Here is an 18545-nt window from a genome sequence, read left to right as displayed (position 1 = left end):
CCTATTCAGTACCTCCTCATTAGTTACGTGTTCTACCCATCTAATCTACAGCATTCTTCTGTAGCACCACATTTCGAAAGCTTCTATTCTCTTCTTGTCCAAACTATTTATCGTCCATGTTTCACTTCCATACAAGGCCACACTCCATACAAATACTTTCAGAAACGACTACCTGACACTTAAATCTATACTCAATGTTAACAAATTTCTCTTCTTCAGAAATGCTTTCCTTGCCATTGCCAGTCTACATTTTATATCCTCTCTACTTCGACCATCTTCAGTTATTTTGCTCCCCAAATAGGAAAACTCCTTTACTACTTTAAGTGTCTCATTTTTTAATCTAATTCCCTCAGCATCACCTGATTTAATTCGACTATATTCCATTATCCTCGTTTTGCTTTTGTTGATGTTCATCTTATATCCTCCTTTCAAGACACATAGGAAATAAAAGTAAGAAATAAGAAAGAATTTTCGAGTTCATTGCATGTGGAATGGTTTATTTGGCAAGTGTGTACACGTCAGTGGCGGCGGTCAGCCCCTGTTCCTGCCGCGGCGCCTGGAGTACCTCTCCACCGTCTCTGTGTCGGTGTCTGTGGTGGTGGAGTTGGTGCCCGAGTCTGAGGGGGGGCGACGCCGCCCGCAGCCCCTGGGGGGAGGGCCCCTGCCGTGGGGGCCGCCCCTCGGAGGCGGTCCGCCGCGCGGGGGCGGACCGCGGGGGCTGGAGTCGTCTTCGTCTTCTTCGTCCTCGTCTTCGTCGTCGTCGTCGTCAGCGCTGTCCTCGCTGCTGCTGCTGCTACTGTCCGATGTCGAGTCCCGCCGCTGTCGCATCGCGTGCGCTGCATCTTCGTCCTCTGCAACCCATGTAAAGGCGTCCGTGACGTCACAGGCACACACGTCCTTCTCATCTCACTAGGGAAGTAGACTACCCATAAATGACAAGCAAAAAAAATGGTTCAAATGGCTCTGAGCACTATGGGACTTAACAGCTGTGGCATCAGTCCCCTAGAACTTAGAACTACTTAAACCTAACTAACCTAAGGACATCACACAATCCATGCCCGAGGCAGGATTCGAACCTGCGACCGTAGCAGTCGCGCGGTTCCGGACTGAGAGCCTAGAACCGCTTGGCCACAACGGCCGGCCAATGACAAGCAATACGAAGGAGGGAAGGAAAACGACACTCTTTAAATGTTTTTATTACAATCTTTGAGCACAATATCGATTCTTTAGACGATGACCGGTTTCAGTCCGTAATGACCATCCTCAGATCTTTTTTACACCATGTCCTAAAGTGATAAGACCATAATGGCATCAAATGGCTCTGAGCACTATGGGACTTAACATCCATGGTCATCAGTCCCCTAGAACTTAGAACTACTTAAACCTAACTAACACAACACCCAGCCATCACGAGGCAGAGAAAATCCCTGACCCCGCCGGGAATCGAACCCGGGAACCCGGGCATGGGAAGCGAGAACGCTACCGCACGACCACAAGATGCGGGCATAATGGCATCGTCAAAACATATAAATATAAGCAGCACAGCAGGCCATTATGGCCTTATCACTTTAGGACATGGTGTAAAAAAGATCTGAGGATGGTCATTACATGAAACGTCCCCTTAGAAAAATTAATGAATTATTGTGCTGATAAACCTCTTACATTATTTGATTTTCAAACTGCTGAGCAGAACTGAACGTACTCAGACATTTCACTCTTTACCTATTCTGATCAACACTAAACTGACACACAATATTCTTAGCGCAACGCAATCTTACTTTGAATAATCCCTACAAAAGAATGGCCCTGACTAACAATAACCTATACCTTTCATGAATCACTTACCTCACAAAAATCTTCGTTACTCGAACTACTGCAATACAGCGAGCGCCACTACTGCCATCTAAATAAAAGATTCTAACTACTGAAGGGACTAACTACTGATAGGCATAGTTAGCAAATGAAAGATTTTGATAAAGAACAAACAATGTATTTGCCTTGATAGTGTTAAAAAGTCATAATATATATATCAGTTCATGACATCCAGTCTTACAAATTTACTGTCTCTGATGGACACACGTCCAGATTATCCGCTCTCAAAACTCGGCCATCTCTCTCCCCATATCCACCACTGCTGGCGGCTCACCTCCAACTGCGCAACGCTACGCGCTGTTAACAGCCAACTGCCCAACACTACAATAGCGAATATTACAACAATGCAAACCAGCTACAGACTGCACACAGCACAGCCAGTGATTTTCATACAGAGCGCTACGTGGCGTTACCAATAAAAAAACCTAAACAGCCTGCTTACATACGGACTGAAATCGAGTGTCGTCTAAAGAATCGATATTGTCATCAAAGACTGGAATAAAAAACATTTGACAGTATTGGATCACTATTTGTATACGCGGCCATGTCGCAGGTGGTGAAACGACACTATTTATTTAATATAGTGTCTTACTTAACAATTCCACCGCGCGCGTTAGCCTCGCGGTCAGAGGCGCCTTGCCACGGTTCGCTCGGCTCCCCTCGTCGGAGGTTCAAGTCTTCCCTCGGGCATGGGTGTGTGTGTCGTCCTCATCGTAAGTTAGTTTAACTTAGATTACGTAGTGTGTAAGCCTAGAGACCGATGATTTTAGCAGTTTGGTCCCACAGGAACGTACCAAAAATTTCCAAAAAGTTAACAATTTCACTCAAAATGTTTTTCCGCTAGAAAGATACCGGTGACCGGTTTTTGCCTCCATTAATAGAGAAAAACACGACTCAGAGATCGCTAGCGCTGTGCTAGAGTGCTTGAATTGGGTTTTTCGGATACTGGTGGTGGAAGAAAATTGCGTTGTCAATAATTTCACAGAACATTTCTCGTGGATACAATCAGCGGTCTAACTCAAATACTTTAAAAATGGATTAAAGTCTTGACCGGAATGAGATATTTATTTGAATGGAAACCGGTTTCGGTCAGAAAGAGACCATCTTCAGACCGTTTATACGCTGATGGTAGGTGGTGGAGGTGAACAGATCGTGTTCAAATGGTTCAAATGGCTCTGAGCACTATGGGACTTAACAGCTATGGTCGTCAGTCCCCTAGAACTTTGAACTACTTAAACCTAACTAACCTAAGGACATCACACAACACCCAGTCATCACGAGGCAGAGAAAATCCTTGACCCCGCCGGGAATCGAAGCCGGAAACCCGGGCGCCGGAAGCGAGAAGCGAGAACGCTACTGCACGACCACGAGCTGCGGACAAACAGATCGTGTGCTGTCGCTCCGCGAACGTTAACGAGTAGTTGACACTCGTGGAGGCACGAACGTCAGCTGTTCCTTGAAGTTCGCAGAGTCACAACATCTACTCTGTTCACCAACACCACCTACCATCAATGTATAAATGGTCTGAAGATGGTCACTTTCTGACCGAAACCGTTTACCATTCAAACATATATCTCATTTCGAACAAGACTGTTTTTAATCCATTCTGTATTTTACCGGCAGGGTTAGGAGAGGTGATGGCGTACAGTTTCTAATAAACAAATTCGCGACGATGCTCTCGCTTGAATTCCAAACTTCTCTTCGATGTCTCACTGAAGTTAGTGTGATGGCTTGGTGGTCCATTCATAGGATTGGGAGGTTGAGCTCAGTTATCCCCATAGTGCTGTTCGAAAGGAGTAGGCCGCGTATTAGCACCGCGTTTCACCCTCACCTTTCTCTTGTATTGGGATAAGTCAACTTCAGTATTGAAAACGACCGTTGCTCAAAAACATGCTGTAAGAATAATGTCTGATGCTCACTCACAATCATCTTGTAGACATATCTTTAAGGAGTCTTGACTTCTGCTTCACAGTATATTTACTCCCTCATGAAAGTTCTTGTATATAATCCATTACAGTTCAAAAGAAATAACGACACGCATAATTACAATACCAGAAGAAAAAAGACATGTATTACTCCACATTAACGCTGTCTTTAGCACGAAAAGGGGTGTACAATGAAGCCACCAAAATTTTTGATCACTTGTCCAATGTCTGACGGACAAGAAAGTAAAATTTGAAAACAAACTAAAAATGTTCCTCCCTGGCAACTCATTCTATTGTGCAGAAGAATTTCAAATTTTGTAATGTGTAAAAGGTGGTGGCTGGGTATTATTAACTCATAACAGTACTAAAAAATAGACGAATGACATGCAAACATATTTATGGCTACATGTGAAAGTGTTTTGTAAATGCAGAATGACTCGTTGCACTTCTTTATGGCCAGTCATACGTATGATACAAGGAACAAACAGCTAACTAATTTTCATCCATAACAACTCAAATATAATAACATATTGTACAAGCACTCATTACAATCAACCTCTTGGCTCAAATACACACTTCACACATCATAACATGTCGGAGGAAGAAAACGGCAAACGAGGACAGAATGGCAATGTGCGGTTCCTGTATCTGCCTCCCACGCTCACGTCATGAATATGGCTTCATTCCAATAGTGAGAATAACTTGCGGGAATGCGAACAGACAAATTCCTCAAAAACCACTGGCATCTCGACACGTAGCCCCCTGTCATTTTCAAATCACAAACGAGAGCCTTGCCTGTATTTTATTTCTTTATTGTTCTTTCATTCTTTGCCCCTCTTACCGCAAGGACAGGCTGGCAACGGTAAAACACGCCGCTCTTGAGCCAGAAGCGTTTATGTCAAGGCTGTTCGGGAAGTAAGGTCCTACCGATCGCGAAATGAAAACCACTGCGAAAATCAAAAACGTGTTATTTGCAACCGTTAGCTACAACTTCCAGCTACTCCTCTACATAGTTTTCGCCCCAACTTAGAAATCTGTCATAGCGTTGTACCAACTTTCCAATACCTCGTCATAGAAAGCAGCCGGCAATGCTTTCCGCCAGTTCTCTACAATGGTCTACAGCTCGTTGTCCGTGCCAAAATGTTTTCTTCGTAGCCAGCGAGTCATGTGAGCAGACATTAAGTTCAGGGGGGACGAATTGCGCGCTGTATTGTGGATGACCATACACCTCCCACAGAAAACGCCGTAGGAGCTTCTTCATTGGCACTGCAGAGTGAGGCCATAATTGTCACGAAGAGGGAAACGCATGACAAGTACGTTATGTGGGCTGCATGACATCAGGCGAAATCTCTCACCAGGCTCTCATACTTTGTAGAGGCCACTATTTTCTAGCCTTCTGTACGTGCTCACTGTGCGCTCAGAACTGAAAAGAGCGACTTGATGCGACCGATAGGCACAATGTAAGTAGGCAGTTTAGGTTTTTGTGTTGGTAACGCCACGTAGCACTCTGTATGAAAATCACTGGCTGTGCTGTGTGCAGTCTGTGGCTGGTTGGCATTGTTGGAATATTCGCTATTGTAGTGTTGGGCAGCTGGATATGAACAGCGCGTAGCGTTGCGCAGCTGGAGGTGAGCCACCAGCAGTGGTGGATGTGGGGAGAGAGATGGTAGAATTTTGAGAGCGGACGATCTGGACGTGTGTACATCAGAAAGAGTAAATTTGTAATATTGGATATCATGAATGACTTTGGAACATAATTAAGGTAAATACATTGTTTGTTCTCCATCAAAATTTTTAATTTGCTGACTATGCCTGTCAGTAGTTAGTGCCTTCAGTAGTTAGAATCTTTTATTGAGCTGGCAGTATTGGCGCTCGCTGTATTGTAGTAGCTCGAGTAACAAAGATTTTTGTGAGGTAAGTGACTCATGAAAGGTATAAGTTATTTTTAGTCAGGGCCATTCTTTTGTAGGGATTATTGAAAGTCAGATTGTGTTGCGCCAAAAATATTGTGTGCCAGTTTAGTGTTGATCAGAATAAGTAAAGAGAGAAATGTCTGAGTACGAACAGTTCTACTCGGCTGTTTGAAAATCAAACAACGTAAGAGGTTTATCAGCACAGTAATTCATAAATTTTTCCAAGGGAATGTTTCAACACTAGAGACACTGCCCAACAGATCCGTGCAAAGCTTCATAGGATTTTCACTGTGGTTTCTATGCCGCGCTAGGTCGGGTCTTTCTTTACGAATAGCCTTCATATTACGAAACAGATAAAATGTTTACATAGTTGCTTAAAATTATTAAATGTTGATTGTATATTGACACATTTCAAAAAAATAGTTTTAAAAGTCTAAAGCTCTTCAGTCCTCTACAAAAAGAAAGGTCTTTTTTCTTTTTCCTAGGCTTATACTGGATTTGGCACTGCTCTTAGTAGATGTTGGCCATATGTGCATTCAGTCGCCACTGCTTCCATGATTTGAGAGATTCTTCAAGATAGACGGTTATTATCCCGTGAAAGCTTCTAGAATCAGCTTTAGGTGAAGAATATAAAGATATTCTTCAGCCTCGTAAGTATCGTCCTGTAGGGACCATAAAAAAATTTAGACTAATAAATTAGGCCCACAAGCATTTAATCAGTAAGTCTTCCTGCACTCCATGCGGTACTGAAAGAGGAACAAGCTATAACATGTGGTACCATGCTATGTACCCCCCGCCGCGCACTTTACAATGGTTTCCACAGCACACATACAGAGACTGCGGTCCAATAAGCGCCGTAAAATGCAGTCACAGTTACATTATGAACTGAAAATGGTTTCCATGTGTCTCAACGCAAGCGTGTACGCGCCGTAGCATCTTCTTACTCATACCTTCACATCGGCCACACTGCGTCCGAACAGCGCCAATGGCAGCATGAATACGCTGCTCCAGTGTCTCCACATCTGAAATGGGGACAGCATACACTATGCTTTTGGAGTGGCCCTTTAACCAGAAATGGTACGGCTTGAGATCCGGTGAACGAGCAGCCCATACAACTTGACCCTCTCGCCCAATCCATCGGCCAGGGAAGACACGATTGAGATGCGTCCGGACGTTATCGGCGAAGTAGGGTGGAGCACCACCATACAGCAGTCGCATAATCCATCGAATCATCAATGGCACTTCTTCCAGTAGAGTAGGAAAAGTCACCTGCAAGAAACGCTGATAGTTCCGGCCTCTTGGCGACGTGGAAGGAAGACTGGTTCCAAAACACAGTCGCCAATTATCCTGCCCCACACATTCCGGCTGCACAAGCTAATTATTCGCTGTCACCGAACCATGGGTTACGCGTACTACCCAACATTTGAGATACCACTCCGAGTATAGAAGGCCTCATCTGTGAATAGGACTGATGACACAAACCCCGGAATCGGCGTTGCCTGGTAAAAAAACCGCTGACAAAACTGCTCTCGATGTGGAACGTCTGTCGCTAGTAAGCCCTGCACACGCTGTAAGTGATAAGGGCAGTAACAGTTCTCATGGAGAATGATCCACGCCGGCCGAAGTGGCCGAGTGGTTCTATGCGCTTCAGTCTGGAACCGCGCAACCGCTACGGTCGCAGGTTCGAATCCTGCCTCAGGCATGGATGTGTGTGTTAGGTTTAAGTAGTACTACGTTCTAGGGCACTGATGACCTAAGATGATAAGTCCCATAGTGCTCAGAGCCATTTGAACCATTTGAACCAGAATGATCCACACCGTCGTCTCACATACCCTATACTGCTGAGCCAACTGCCTGGTACTGGACACAGTGGTCTCCTTCCACAGTGTTAATCACATTTTCCTCTAAGTCTGGCGTCCGAACATTTTGGGTACGTCCTTCATGATTTCCTGCTTCCTGAAACGACCCTGTCTCAGACAAACAGCGAAACGCTGTTTTAAACATTGAATGCTGTGTTTGTTGTCGGTGGGGTTAGGCATCGTCATATGAATAATTACTATCAAGAACTGTCTTGATCACAATTCATTTATTACGGCGACCGGTTTCGACCACTACTGTGGTCATCTTCAGACCAATGAGTAAGGACCTCCTTCTGCTGGAGAATTCTCCAGCAGAAGGAGGTCCTACTCATTGGTCTGAAGATGCCCACAGTAGTGGTCGAAACCGGTCACCGTAATAAAGAAATTGGGATCAAGACTGTTCTTGATAGTACGAGGCGTGTTTTTTTAAGTAAGTACCGTTTTGAAATTTAAAAAAAGACGTTCTAAGATATCTCCATAATTTTATTTTTACATGAAAGCCTGCCTGTACCTTAATCTACCTTTCTACATAATTTCCGTCAATATTGGGGCACTTGTCATAATGTTGTACCAGTTTTTGAATACCCTCCTCATAGAAGTATGCCGCCTGACTTGTTAACCACTGCATCACCACTGTTTTGACTTCGTCATCGTCTTGAAGGCGCCGACCGCCCAGGTGTTTCTTCAAGTGCAGGAACATATGGTAGTCACTGGGCGCAAGATCGGGGCTGTACGGAGGATGCTCTAGAGTTTCCCATCTAAAAGATGTGATGAGATCTTTGGTCTAATTCGCCACATGCGGAAGGGAATGCCCTTGCTCAACTTCCATGGACTGCTGCTTTGATTCTGGTGTGACGTAGGCCACCCCTGTTTCATCGCCCGTAACAGTTTGGCTTAAGAAATCATCACCGTCGTTGTGGTACCGCTCAGGGAAAGTCAATGCACTGTCTAAACGTTTGGTTTTGTGCACATCCGTCAACATTTTCGATACCCAACGTGCGCACAATTTTCGGTAATTCAAGTTCTCGGTCACAATGCCATACAAAACACTACGAGAAGCATTAGGAAAGTCATCCCGCAAGGAGGAAATCGTAAATCGTCTGTTTTCTCTCTCCTTATTGTCCACTTCCTGCACTAAACTTTCATTAACGACGGAAGGACGCCCACTCCGTTGTTCATCATGCACATTTGTGCGGCCATCTTTCAGTGCTCTCACACACTTTCTTACCATTCCATCACTCATAATGTTTTCTCCGTAAACTGCACAGATCTCACGATGAATATCGATCCTTTTTAAGTCCTTTAGCACAAAGAAATCTTATAACAGCCCGTACTACACAATCGGCGGGACTCACGATTATCGGAGGCATCTTAAACACTCAGTACACAACGTAAACAAGGAAGAATCAGACTGTAATGGCGTCAGTGCGTAGATTAAGGAACAGGCTTTCATGTAAAAATAAAATTATTGTGATATCTTAGCACAACTTTTTTTAATTTCAAAACAGTACTTACTTAAAAAACACGCCTCTTAAATGTTTGTAACACTTCGATCACTGTTCACTCCCACAATGTATTAAAAAGTAATCCTCATATGATCTTGCTGCCCGCCGATCATTGCCATTTACCTTTCCGTAACTAAACACCATGTCGGCAAGCTCACGATTGGAATACGGAACCTTTGTGTTCAACGCTATATCACATCAACTACCAGGTGAGTCAGCAAGAGAAGTGAATTTGACACAACATTACCAATTACTATGGCAGGAGATGGCTGTAGGGCATGCGTATGAGGAACAGTACCACCTTTAGGAGGAAACCATGCATACTGTAACTGTGGTTCCATGATACAGCGCTTACTAGACCGCAGTCCCTGTAAAGAAGTATGATTGAATAAATGGTCTCTAGCATGGAAGCCATGCATTTCAGGAATAAGATCATAAGACCTTTTTTGTTCCGTATCCTCTTATTGATCAATTCCTAGAGGTTGTTTTCGATGGAAAAAATCACTCTGTACAACAAACGTGTGACACTTACTGTGAAATTCAGTTGTAACCTTACTATTAGTATAATGCCCTTGTATCTTTTGACTTAATAAGAAACATTCGTATAGTAACCTTCTACGGACATGGGTAGATAAATGAAAAAATAAAAATAAAATAAAAACCATAATCGGATTTTATGCCATCAATTGGGTTGAGCTCATCGCGCACCTTGTCGGTCGTTTTCACAGAAACGGTCGAGTATCTACGCATAAACCGAGACTCAAGTTCGCTTATTTTTGCTGCTCTTTCACTGTGTGAAGTTTCTGGGAAACCGGGTAATGGACTTGCCGTGTTCTCGTTGTGAGACAAGAATGTCGATCGTGTAAAAGGGGATTTAGAACGAACCACGAACGTTGGTCAACGGGTGGCGCAAGGAGTTGAATGTTAAATGTTACTTTCCGTTGCTATTGTGACTTTTAGTTGCTACTTGTCACTGAAATCGCAGTCGGATTCGATAGCGTGACACAAGGATCTTTGAAAGAAGTGCCAAGTTCGTCCAACAGATGGCACATGGCTTGGTTGCTCATTGCTTCTTGTGACTTCTAGTTGTGACTGAGAACACCAGATACAGTAAATTTGTTTCTGTGAAAACTGTGACTTGTAACTGATACGTGATTTCTGGAGAGGCGGTGCTGCTGGTGGGACTGACCTGCTTGGCGGTGCAGCTGGCCGCCGCCCCTGGCGGGTGGAGGCCCCTTGGGAGGTCTCGAGTGGTTGCTGGCCCGCCTCTCCCTTGCCAGCGCTTCACTCTGCTCCAGCTGTTCCCAGTCCTCGGCCTCTGCTCCTGTGAGATACGCAACACACTACGAATTACCATTTCTTCATTGTGGACTACCTACTACGCACTACTTCATAGTGACTGGAGTCGTAAAACTACTGTAGGCTACCGGAGACTATAGGAAGTATGAGTAGACTTCAGTAGCTTTCCCAGTAGCCTTCCTCAGTATGAATAGGCTACGGTAGCTTTCTCAGCAGCCTACCTCAGTTCCGATCGTAACCGCATTACCTGTACGTAGGTGTGTTGCATACCTATCGGGCGTTAGCTCATTTCGATCGCTTTGTTTGCATGTTTGCATATGTGGTCCGTGTCTTAGTAATTTCCTCTAGAAATCGGAAGCGATGACCGACTAGAGACTGATTGAGGATACATAAATGGCCACGTAATGTAAGGAACATTTATGTTCTACATAGATATCCTTATGTCTGTTACCTTAAAATAAACGGTAGTTATAGCAAAATTGAAATTGCCGATGTTTGATTCAGGTTGTATTCGAAAATTTTTGATCTTTCATGTGAAACAAAGGGATGTTGAAGCAAAAATGAAAATAAATAATCAAAAGTGATAGAAAACGCAATTTCTGGAGAAAAGAGGGAAATTAAAAAAAATAAAATGCAAAACAAAACCCTATCAAATACTGGAACTGCAATACTTCGTCGCGCTTGTATGAAACATATTTCTGTTATTCATGCATAATTTTCACGCTTATCGATAATAACAGGAACTCTTGCCTTTGTTCGCCGGCCGATGTGACCGAGCGGTTCTAGGCGCTTCAGTCCGGAACCACGCGGCTGCTACGGTCGCAGGTTCGAATCCTGCCTCGGGCATGGATGTGTGTGATGTCCTTAGGTTAGTTGGGTTTAAATAGTTCTAAGTTCTAGGAAACTGATGACCTCAGATGATAAGTCCCATAGTGCTTAGAGCCATTTTATTTTCTAGCCTTTGTTCATAATGAAAAACCTTCCATTGAATGCTAAATATTACAATAATTATATAGATCGTTTTATGTTTGTGCATATAAACTGTACTTACATCTAAAGTAATTGGTTTGGTTACATAAAGGTGCAGAAGTTATGCGATCAACTAATTTTTATTACTTATAAAACGCAATTTGTATTTTGTAAGAATCAAAAATACACAATGAACTGACGCAGAGAGATGTGAGGTTTGTAACTGGACATCCTCCTCTAGCATTACTTCTCCTCAAAAGTCACTGTCGATACCAGTATTATTTTTCAAATTTTGGACAGGTCAGTATTATCTCAGCATCTTTTATGAAAACTTTCATGTAATTTTATGCACAGTGTGTTATATTTCAAGCTAAAATTTATGAAAAGGAATTACTTTATTTTCGATTTATAGTCTATAAGTACTATTCTGAATGTACAGTTAAAATTATTTTTTTTAGAAACATTTGAAATTACGAAATATTGACCACTTGAAATTTCTATTATTAATTACGCAGTACTGTACTGGCTACTATGTTTATTTCTGGATTCATTTATGAAATAATAATCGAAAGTAATAGCGTAATAGAAACTAATAGAAATTCATTTGTCAAGAAAAATTATAAAGGAATATTGTTATTTCCGCTGAGGGAGAGAGTAGTAAGCATGCCTCCGATGAGGACGAATATATATTTTTATATTTTGTGCGAACAATGCAAATCGGCTTTGTTAATGTGAAAAATCAAGAGACTATATGATAAACTAAAATGTGACAAAATATATTAACGTAACAACAAAATTTCGGCAACAACAGTCTTAAAATTTATTTAGAACAGACCTTGAGGACCTACAATGTGATATTTTCAGCTTCAAGAATCAGCCTGCTTGACAAGACGAACTGGAGCCAAATCTACACGAAAAGCTACGTGAACTAGAAAGTTTATTGTAATCTTCGCTCCTCTCAAATTTTTCATAGAAGACTTTGCTTATTGTGGACAACAGTTGCAAGTAGGAACAAGACGGTAGATTACAGGTTCCAATTACGTGAACAAACAAACAAAAAGCAAAGAGAAGTCATAGGCTCATTGATTGTCTCAGATAAATTCATAGGTGTTTCTTCCCCTACAAGTGCTACCATTGTTACCGTTAATTTACTACGTCATTCATGAACTGTAACATAACTACGGAACCGCGGTTTTGATAGAGCGCAACTCTTAATCGTGACACATGCCGTAAGAAGCCAGTTCTTCAGTGTGGGGGTAGACACCTGAGTATTTAAATACTTTAAGTATCAGTTCCTCACAGCAGTGAGTTAGGATCAGTACTGTTCATACAAAGGGTGTTTAAAGAACAGATGTGTCATATTCCTACAGGATATCGTATCGATCAAAACTAGGAGACGATTTCCTACAATGGTATGTCCGGAAACCAGTATCTGTTGAGATGTGGGCCAATCTATCCTCTCATTCGCATGTGTGTTACGCATAAGCAGACACCACACTCAGTGCTGCATGTGGTTACCACGCGTCCACACACATCCTCCAGCCCTTCGTCGCATTGAATAACGCACTCTTTCAAATATATCTGGCTGCAACCGGTCCCCTGGTGGACCGCAGCATGTAGAGACGCTTTACGTGCTCGTCGACGTGCTTTACGCACCTTTAAACGCCACCCTACAGTGGCGAATTGTATCAATTATAAACGATTACGTGCGCAGTGTCGTCGTGTTATTAAAGAAAGCAAGAAAGCCAGCTGGGCTGCTTTCACAAGCACCTTCAACAGTTTTACTCCTTCTTCTGTTGTCTGGGGTAGCCTGCGCCGGCTATCTGGCACTAAGGTCCACTCACCAGTTTCTGGCTTGACGGTCGCGAATGACGTCCTTGTGGCCCCTGAGGATGTCTCCAATGCCGTCGGCCGCTTTTTCTCAGAGGTTTAGAGCTCCGCTCATTACCACCCTGCCTTCCTCCCCCGAAAACAGGCAGAGGAGCCTAGGCCACCTAACTTCCGCTCCTCGAATCGTGAAAGTTATAATGCCCCATTCACCATACGGGAACTCGAAAATGCACTTGCCCGGTCACGGTCCTCCAATCCAGGGCCTGATTCTATTCATATTCAGATGCTGAAGAACCTTTCTCCTGCGGGTAAAGGTTTCCTTCTTCGCACTTATAATCGCATCTGGATTGAGGGACATGTTCTCGCATGATGGCGCGAGTCTATTGTTGTACCGATTCCTAAGCCGGGGAAGGACAAGCACTTGCCTTCCAGTTATCGACCCATCTCGCTTACCAGCTGTGTCTGTAAGGTGATGGAGCGAATGGTTAACTCTCGTTTGGTTTGGCTGCTCGAATCTCGACGCCTATTTAACAATGTACAATGCGGATTTCGTAGGCGCCGCTCTGCTGTTGACCATCTGGTTACCTTGTCGACCTTCATTATGAATAACTTCTCGCGGAAGCGCCCGACCGCGGCTGTGTTCTTTGACACCTGTTGGAGGGCGGGCATTCTTCGCACCATGCATACATGGGGCCTTCGCGGTCGCCTCCCTCTTTTTATTCGTTCCTTTTTAATGGATCGACAGTTCAGGGTACGTGTGGGTTCTGTCCTGTCAGACACCTTGCGCCAGGAGAATGGGGTGCCACAAGGCTGTTTTGAGCGCCGCTCTCTTCGCCATAGCGATCAATCCAATAATGGATTGCCTCCCAGCAGATGTATCAGTCTCCCTTTTCGTGGACGATTTTACCATCTACTGCAGCGCGCAGCGTACATGTTTCCTGGAGCGCTGTCTTCAGCGTTCTCTTGACCTTCTTTACTCCTGGACTGTCGCCAATGGCTTCCATTTTTCTGCCGAGAAGACGGTCTGTATTAACTTCTGGCGCTACAAAGAGTTTCTCCCACCGTCCTTACGACTCGGTCCCGTTGCTCTCCCATTCGTGGAGACAACAAAATTTTTAGGTCTTACATTTGACAGCAAACTTAGCTGGTCTCCACATGTGTCGTATTTGGCTGCCCGTTGTACCCGTTCTCTAAATGTCCTCCGTGTTCTCAGTGGTATGTCGTGGGGAGCGGATCGAACCGTCCTACTTCGCCTATATCGGTCGATCGTCCGCTCCAAGCTGGATTATGGGAGCTTCGTATACTCCTCTGCACGGCCGTCCATCTTACGCCGTCTCAACTCCATACAGCATCGGGGTTTACGTCTTGCGATCGGAGCGTTTTATACTAGTCCCGTCGAGAGTCTTCATGCTGAAGCCGGTGAATTGCCACTCACCTACCGGCGCGATATACTGCTTTGTCGGTATGCCTGTCGGCTACTGTCAATGCCCGACCACCCGTCTTATCATTCCTTTTTTGACGACTCTCACGACCGTAAATACGGGTTGTATGTCTCTGCCCTGCTACCCCTTGGAGTTCGCTTTCGTCGCCTCCTTCAACACCTTGATTTTTCATTCCCTGCAACCTTTAGAGTGGGCGAGAGCCACACGCCACCTTGGCTCCAGGCTCAGGTTCACGTTCACCTTGACCTCAGCTCGCTCCCAAAGGAGGTTACCCCCGGTTCGGTATACCACTCCCGTTTTGTCGAACTTCGTTTGAAGTTCATTAATATGACCTTCATTTATACAGATGGCTCTAAGACCAATGACGGGGTCGGGTGTTCTTCTATTGTCGGGGCACAAAGTTTCAAATACCGGCTCCATGGCCATTGTTCGGTCTTCACAGCTGAGCTCTTTGCCCTCTACCAGGCTGTTCTTTACATCTGCCGCCACCGGCGTTCTGCTTATGTCATCTGCCCCGATTCCCTGAGCGCCATCGAGAGCCTCAGTGATCCGTATCCGGTTCACCCTTTCGTGCACCGGATCCAACGCTCTCTTCAGCAGCTGGTGGACGACGGTTCTCCGGTTAACTTTATGTGGGTTCCTGGCCATGTCGGTATCCTTGGGAACGAAACTGCAGATGCCGCGGCCAAGGCTGCGGTTCTCCAGCCTCGGACGGCTTCTTGTTGTGTCCCTTCATCAGATTGTAGCAGGGTCATTTGTCGGCGCATTTTATCGCTGTGGCATGCCGATTGGGCTGCACTTACGGCCAACAAGCTTCGGGCCTTGAAACCTCTTCCCGTGGCTTGGACGTCCTCCTCACGCCCTTCTTGGCGGGAGGAGGTCGTTTTGGCCCGGTTACGATTTGGACACTGCCGGTTCAGCCATCGCCATCTGCTGACGGCTGCGCCGGCGCCGTTTTGTCCATGTGGGCAATTGCTGACGGTCCGCCACATTTTAACGTCCTGTCCGGATTTTACTACACTGCGTCTTGATCTTGGCCTGCCATGTACTCTGGATGCCATTTTAGCGGATGACCTAGGAGCAGCTGCTCGCGTTCTTCGTTTTATCAACTTGACAAACCTGTCTAAGGACATTTGATTATGCTGTTTTTTTTTAATCCTTTGCCTGTTACTACGTCTTATATAGTGTTGTCCCTTTTAGTTGCTGTTTTAACCTTGTGCCTCGCAGTGCATTCCTAACTTAGCCTAGGCGCTAATGACCATTGTCGTTGTGTGCCCTAAAACCACAAAAAAAAAACACACACACACATCTGGCTGCATTCAGATTGCGTCACATGCATTGGTCATTCGGTCCTGTGACGTCTGCACATTGTTGCTGTGTCGGGCATACACCAATACCTTTAAATGTACCCATAGCCAGAAATCAAATGGATTCAGGTACATCGAATGAGAACACCATGCCACCGGATCTCCTCGATCAAACCAACCCACATGAAATATTGAAAATGAGGTGGTTCGCTGTGATGCACAAATAACAGTCATTGTCTTTCTGAATGGCTAATGTTGTCTAATAGTGCTCGTAATTCATCACAAAGATATCGCTGATGCACAGAACCTGTTAATCTGTTTGATAAAGTGTATGGTCCTCTGAGTTAGTCGCCGGAAATTCCTGCCCATACAGTCTCACTGAAGCGATCCTGACTTGACCACGATGACTGCACGAGGATTTGCATCTGCTAACATGTACGTATTGGGGCAATTTACTACCGCATCACATGTGAATTCTGGATTATCTGTAAATAAAATGCAGGCTGTGAAATGCGGATCTTCAACGGCCCATACCTGAGCAGGTATTGGTGTCTGAACATATCATTACAGAAAGTTTTCTTGACACTTTTCTCTAAACGCACCGAACATCAGTGGAATTTCCCAACAGTTTTATTCTTGAGGGGAAAAAATTCTCATGATAATGTAAGCTGTATATCGAATGTGTATATAGTAGCGTTAACGTCCTTAGCGTCAAATGGTTCAAAGGGGTCTAAGCACTATGGGACTTAACATCTGAGGTCATCAGTCTCCTAGACTTAGAACTACTTAAACCTAACTAACCTAAGGACATCACACACATCCATTCCGAGGGAGGATTCGAACCTGCGACCATATGGGACACGCGGTTCCGGACTAAAGCGTCTAGAACCGCTCGGCCACAGCGGCCGGCGTCTTTAGCGTCGCATTTGTTTCTTGGACGTTCAAGAGCTGACAGTTCCTGTGCAAACCTTTTTCTAAAGTCCTCGTCGCTACTGCTGTGGAGGCCGAGTTGGCACTGTTGTTTCGATAGGTCGAGTTTGTGAGTTCGTGCAGTACATTACTAAGATAGTTACTCCCTGCCCCAGGGTCAGGAGGTAACAGGATAGGAGAACTAAGGCTCTACAACTCTCCAACAAATTAGTAACGAAAAGGTTTACTTATCTTTTTGACATGTTGAATAATGAAGTCTGTAACATTGCATGTAATATGTAGGTAACTTCACAGTACATAGAAAATACAATTACAACAACCGTCTGTTCACTTGTAAGAGTTCACTAAATGACGTTCCCTGTCTAATTCGGCCCTGGACGCTGATCTAAACCAAGTGGGCGAGAGCTGTTCTTCTGTGCGTTGTCGTCAATGGCGGATCGTATTCGGCTGGCAGTTGGCAGAGGCGAAGTCCTTGGATCTGGTGTAAGACCCGATAGTGGCGCCTGTGGTGCTTTTGTCCTGACTGTGTCTTGTTCGGACGACACAGCAAGAGGAATGTGTTGGAATCCTCCGAGATGAATGGAGGCTAGATAGAGCATCACAGCATCGAGTGGGATGTTAAGCTAGATGAGATGAAAAAGTGGTAAACGTCAGTTATCGATAGTGTATGTACGTGTAAGCCGCGTAAAAGTGCAAACAATACTCTTAAGGCACAAATGAAGTTGAATCGCGTATGCTATAAAATATCCGGACACATCGGCCGTGCAGCTTGGGATGAGCCAGTAAGATGGTAATCACGCTCACGAACAGACAATCAGTAGACTGGAGTGGTTTGACAGTGAAAGTGACTCATATCCATGCATGAAAACAGCATGCGAACCGTTTCAGAATAGAGCACTTGCCCGCGAAAGGAACAGATCCCGAATTCGAGTCTCGGTCCGGCACATAGTTTTAATTTGTCCAGTAGTTTTGTCTCAGAATAGATTTGCATTTTACGAGAAGCGAGTTACCTTAATCGATACAACAGAACCCTTTCATTCGCCCCGTGTCGAATTATGTGTTTAGCCGTTTCAGTAAATCTACAGGGACAGTGACGCGGAGGAAGGAGAAATTTTGAGGTGGAGTTTCAGGTAGGTGATATAGCCCACGATAGTAAAACAAAGTTTTCTAGGGGCATTATTCTAGTGGGTCGTTTACAACAGCAACATTATCGTTTAATGGTCAACATGTAATGAAGTTACATAAAAATCAAAGAAAAACAAATGCACCAATTTCAGTTTGAGGACGGAAAATGTCACTACAATATTAAATGTAGGTAAAATCTCTAGACAGTGTCTAAGAAAACGACACAAACAAATTACCAGAGGCTGAAGAGGGTTTCTTGTGGAACAGACAAGATAGGAATTCAGGCCGGAAACTTCACCCACGGGGCATCTAAATCACCCGGGAAGTCAAAAGCAGTCTCTAGCTCATCAAATGGTTCAAATGGCTCTGAACACTATGGGACTTGACACCTGAGGTCATCAGTCCCCTAGAACTTAGAACTACTTAAACCTAACTAAACTAAGGACATCACACATATCTATGTGGCTGGATTCGAACCTGCGACCGTAGCGGTCGCGCGGTTCCAGACTGAAGCGCCTAGAACCGCTCGGTTACTGCAGCCGGCTCTAGCTCATCCCTTAAATTTTGAG

The 18545-nt window shown here is 44.5% G+C and overlaps 1 protein-coding gene across 5 annotated transcripts in view; it reads right to left on the bottom strand.

Annotated features, from left to right (window-relative positions):
* Positions 1-468: 468 nt before the first annotated feature.
* Positions 469-18545, bottom strand: part of LOC124606861 (basic salivary proline-rich protein 3-like) — a 97586-nt gene continuing 79509 nt past the window's right edge. For 4 of the 5 annotated variants that reach the window (XM_047138944.1, XM_047138948.1, XM_047138945.1 and 1 more), the window contains 2 exons: positions 10264-10398; positions 469-851 (listed from right to left, as the gene is read on the bottom strand). In XM_047138944.1, the coding sequence (XP_046994900.1) occupies positions 532-851; positions 10264-10398 (455 nt within the window). In that variant the 3' untranslated portion in view covers positions 469-531. The remainder of the gene's footprint in view (positions 852-10263; positions 10399-18545) is intronic. The other variant, XM_047138946.1, reaches the window with a different exon arrangement.

The sequence above is a fragment of the Schistocerca americana genome, chromosome 3, assembly GCF_021461395.2.
Source record: "Schistocerca americana isolate TAMUIC-IGC-003095 chromosome 3, iqSchAmer2.1, whole genome shotgun sequence".
NCBI classification, from domain to species: Eukaryota; Metazoa; Arthropoda; class Insecta; order Orthoptera; family Acrididae; genus Schistocerca; species Schistocerca americana.
Note: the sequence above shows the minus strand (reverse complement) of the source record. Positions and strands in the feature narration are given on the sequence as shown.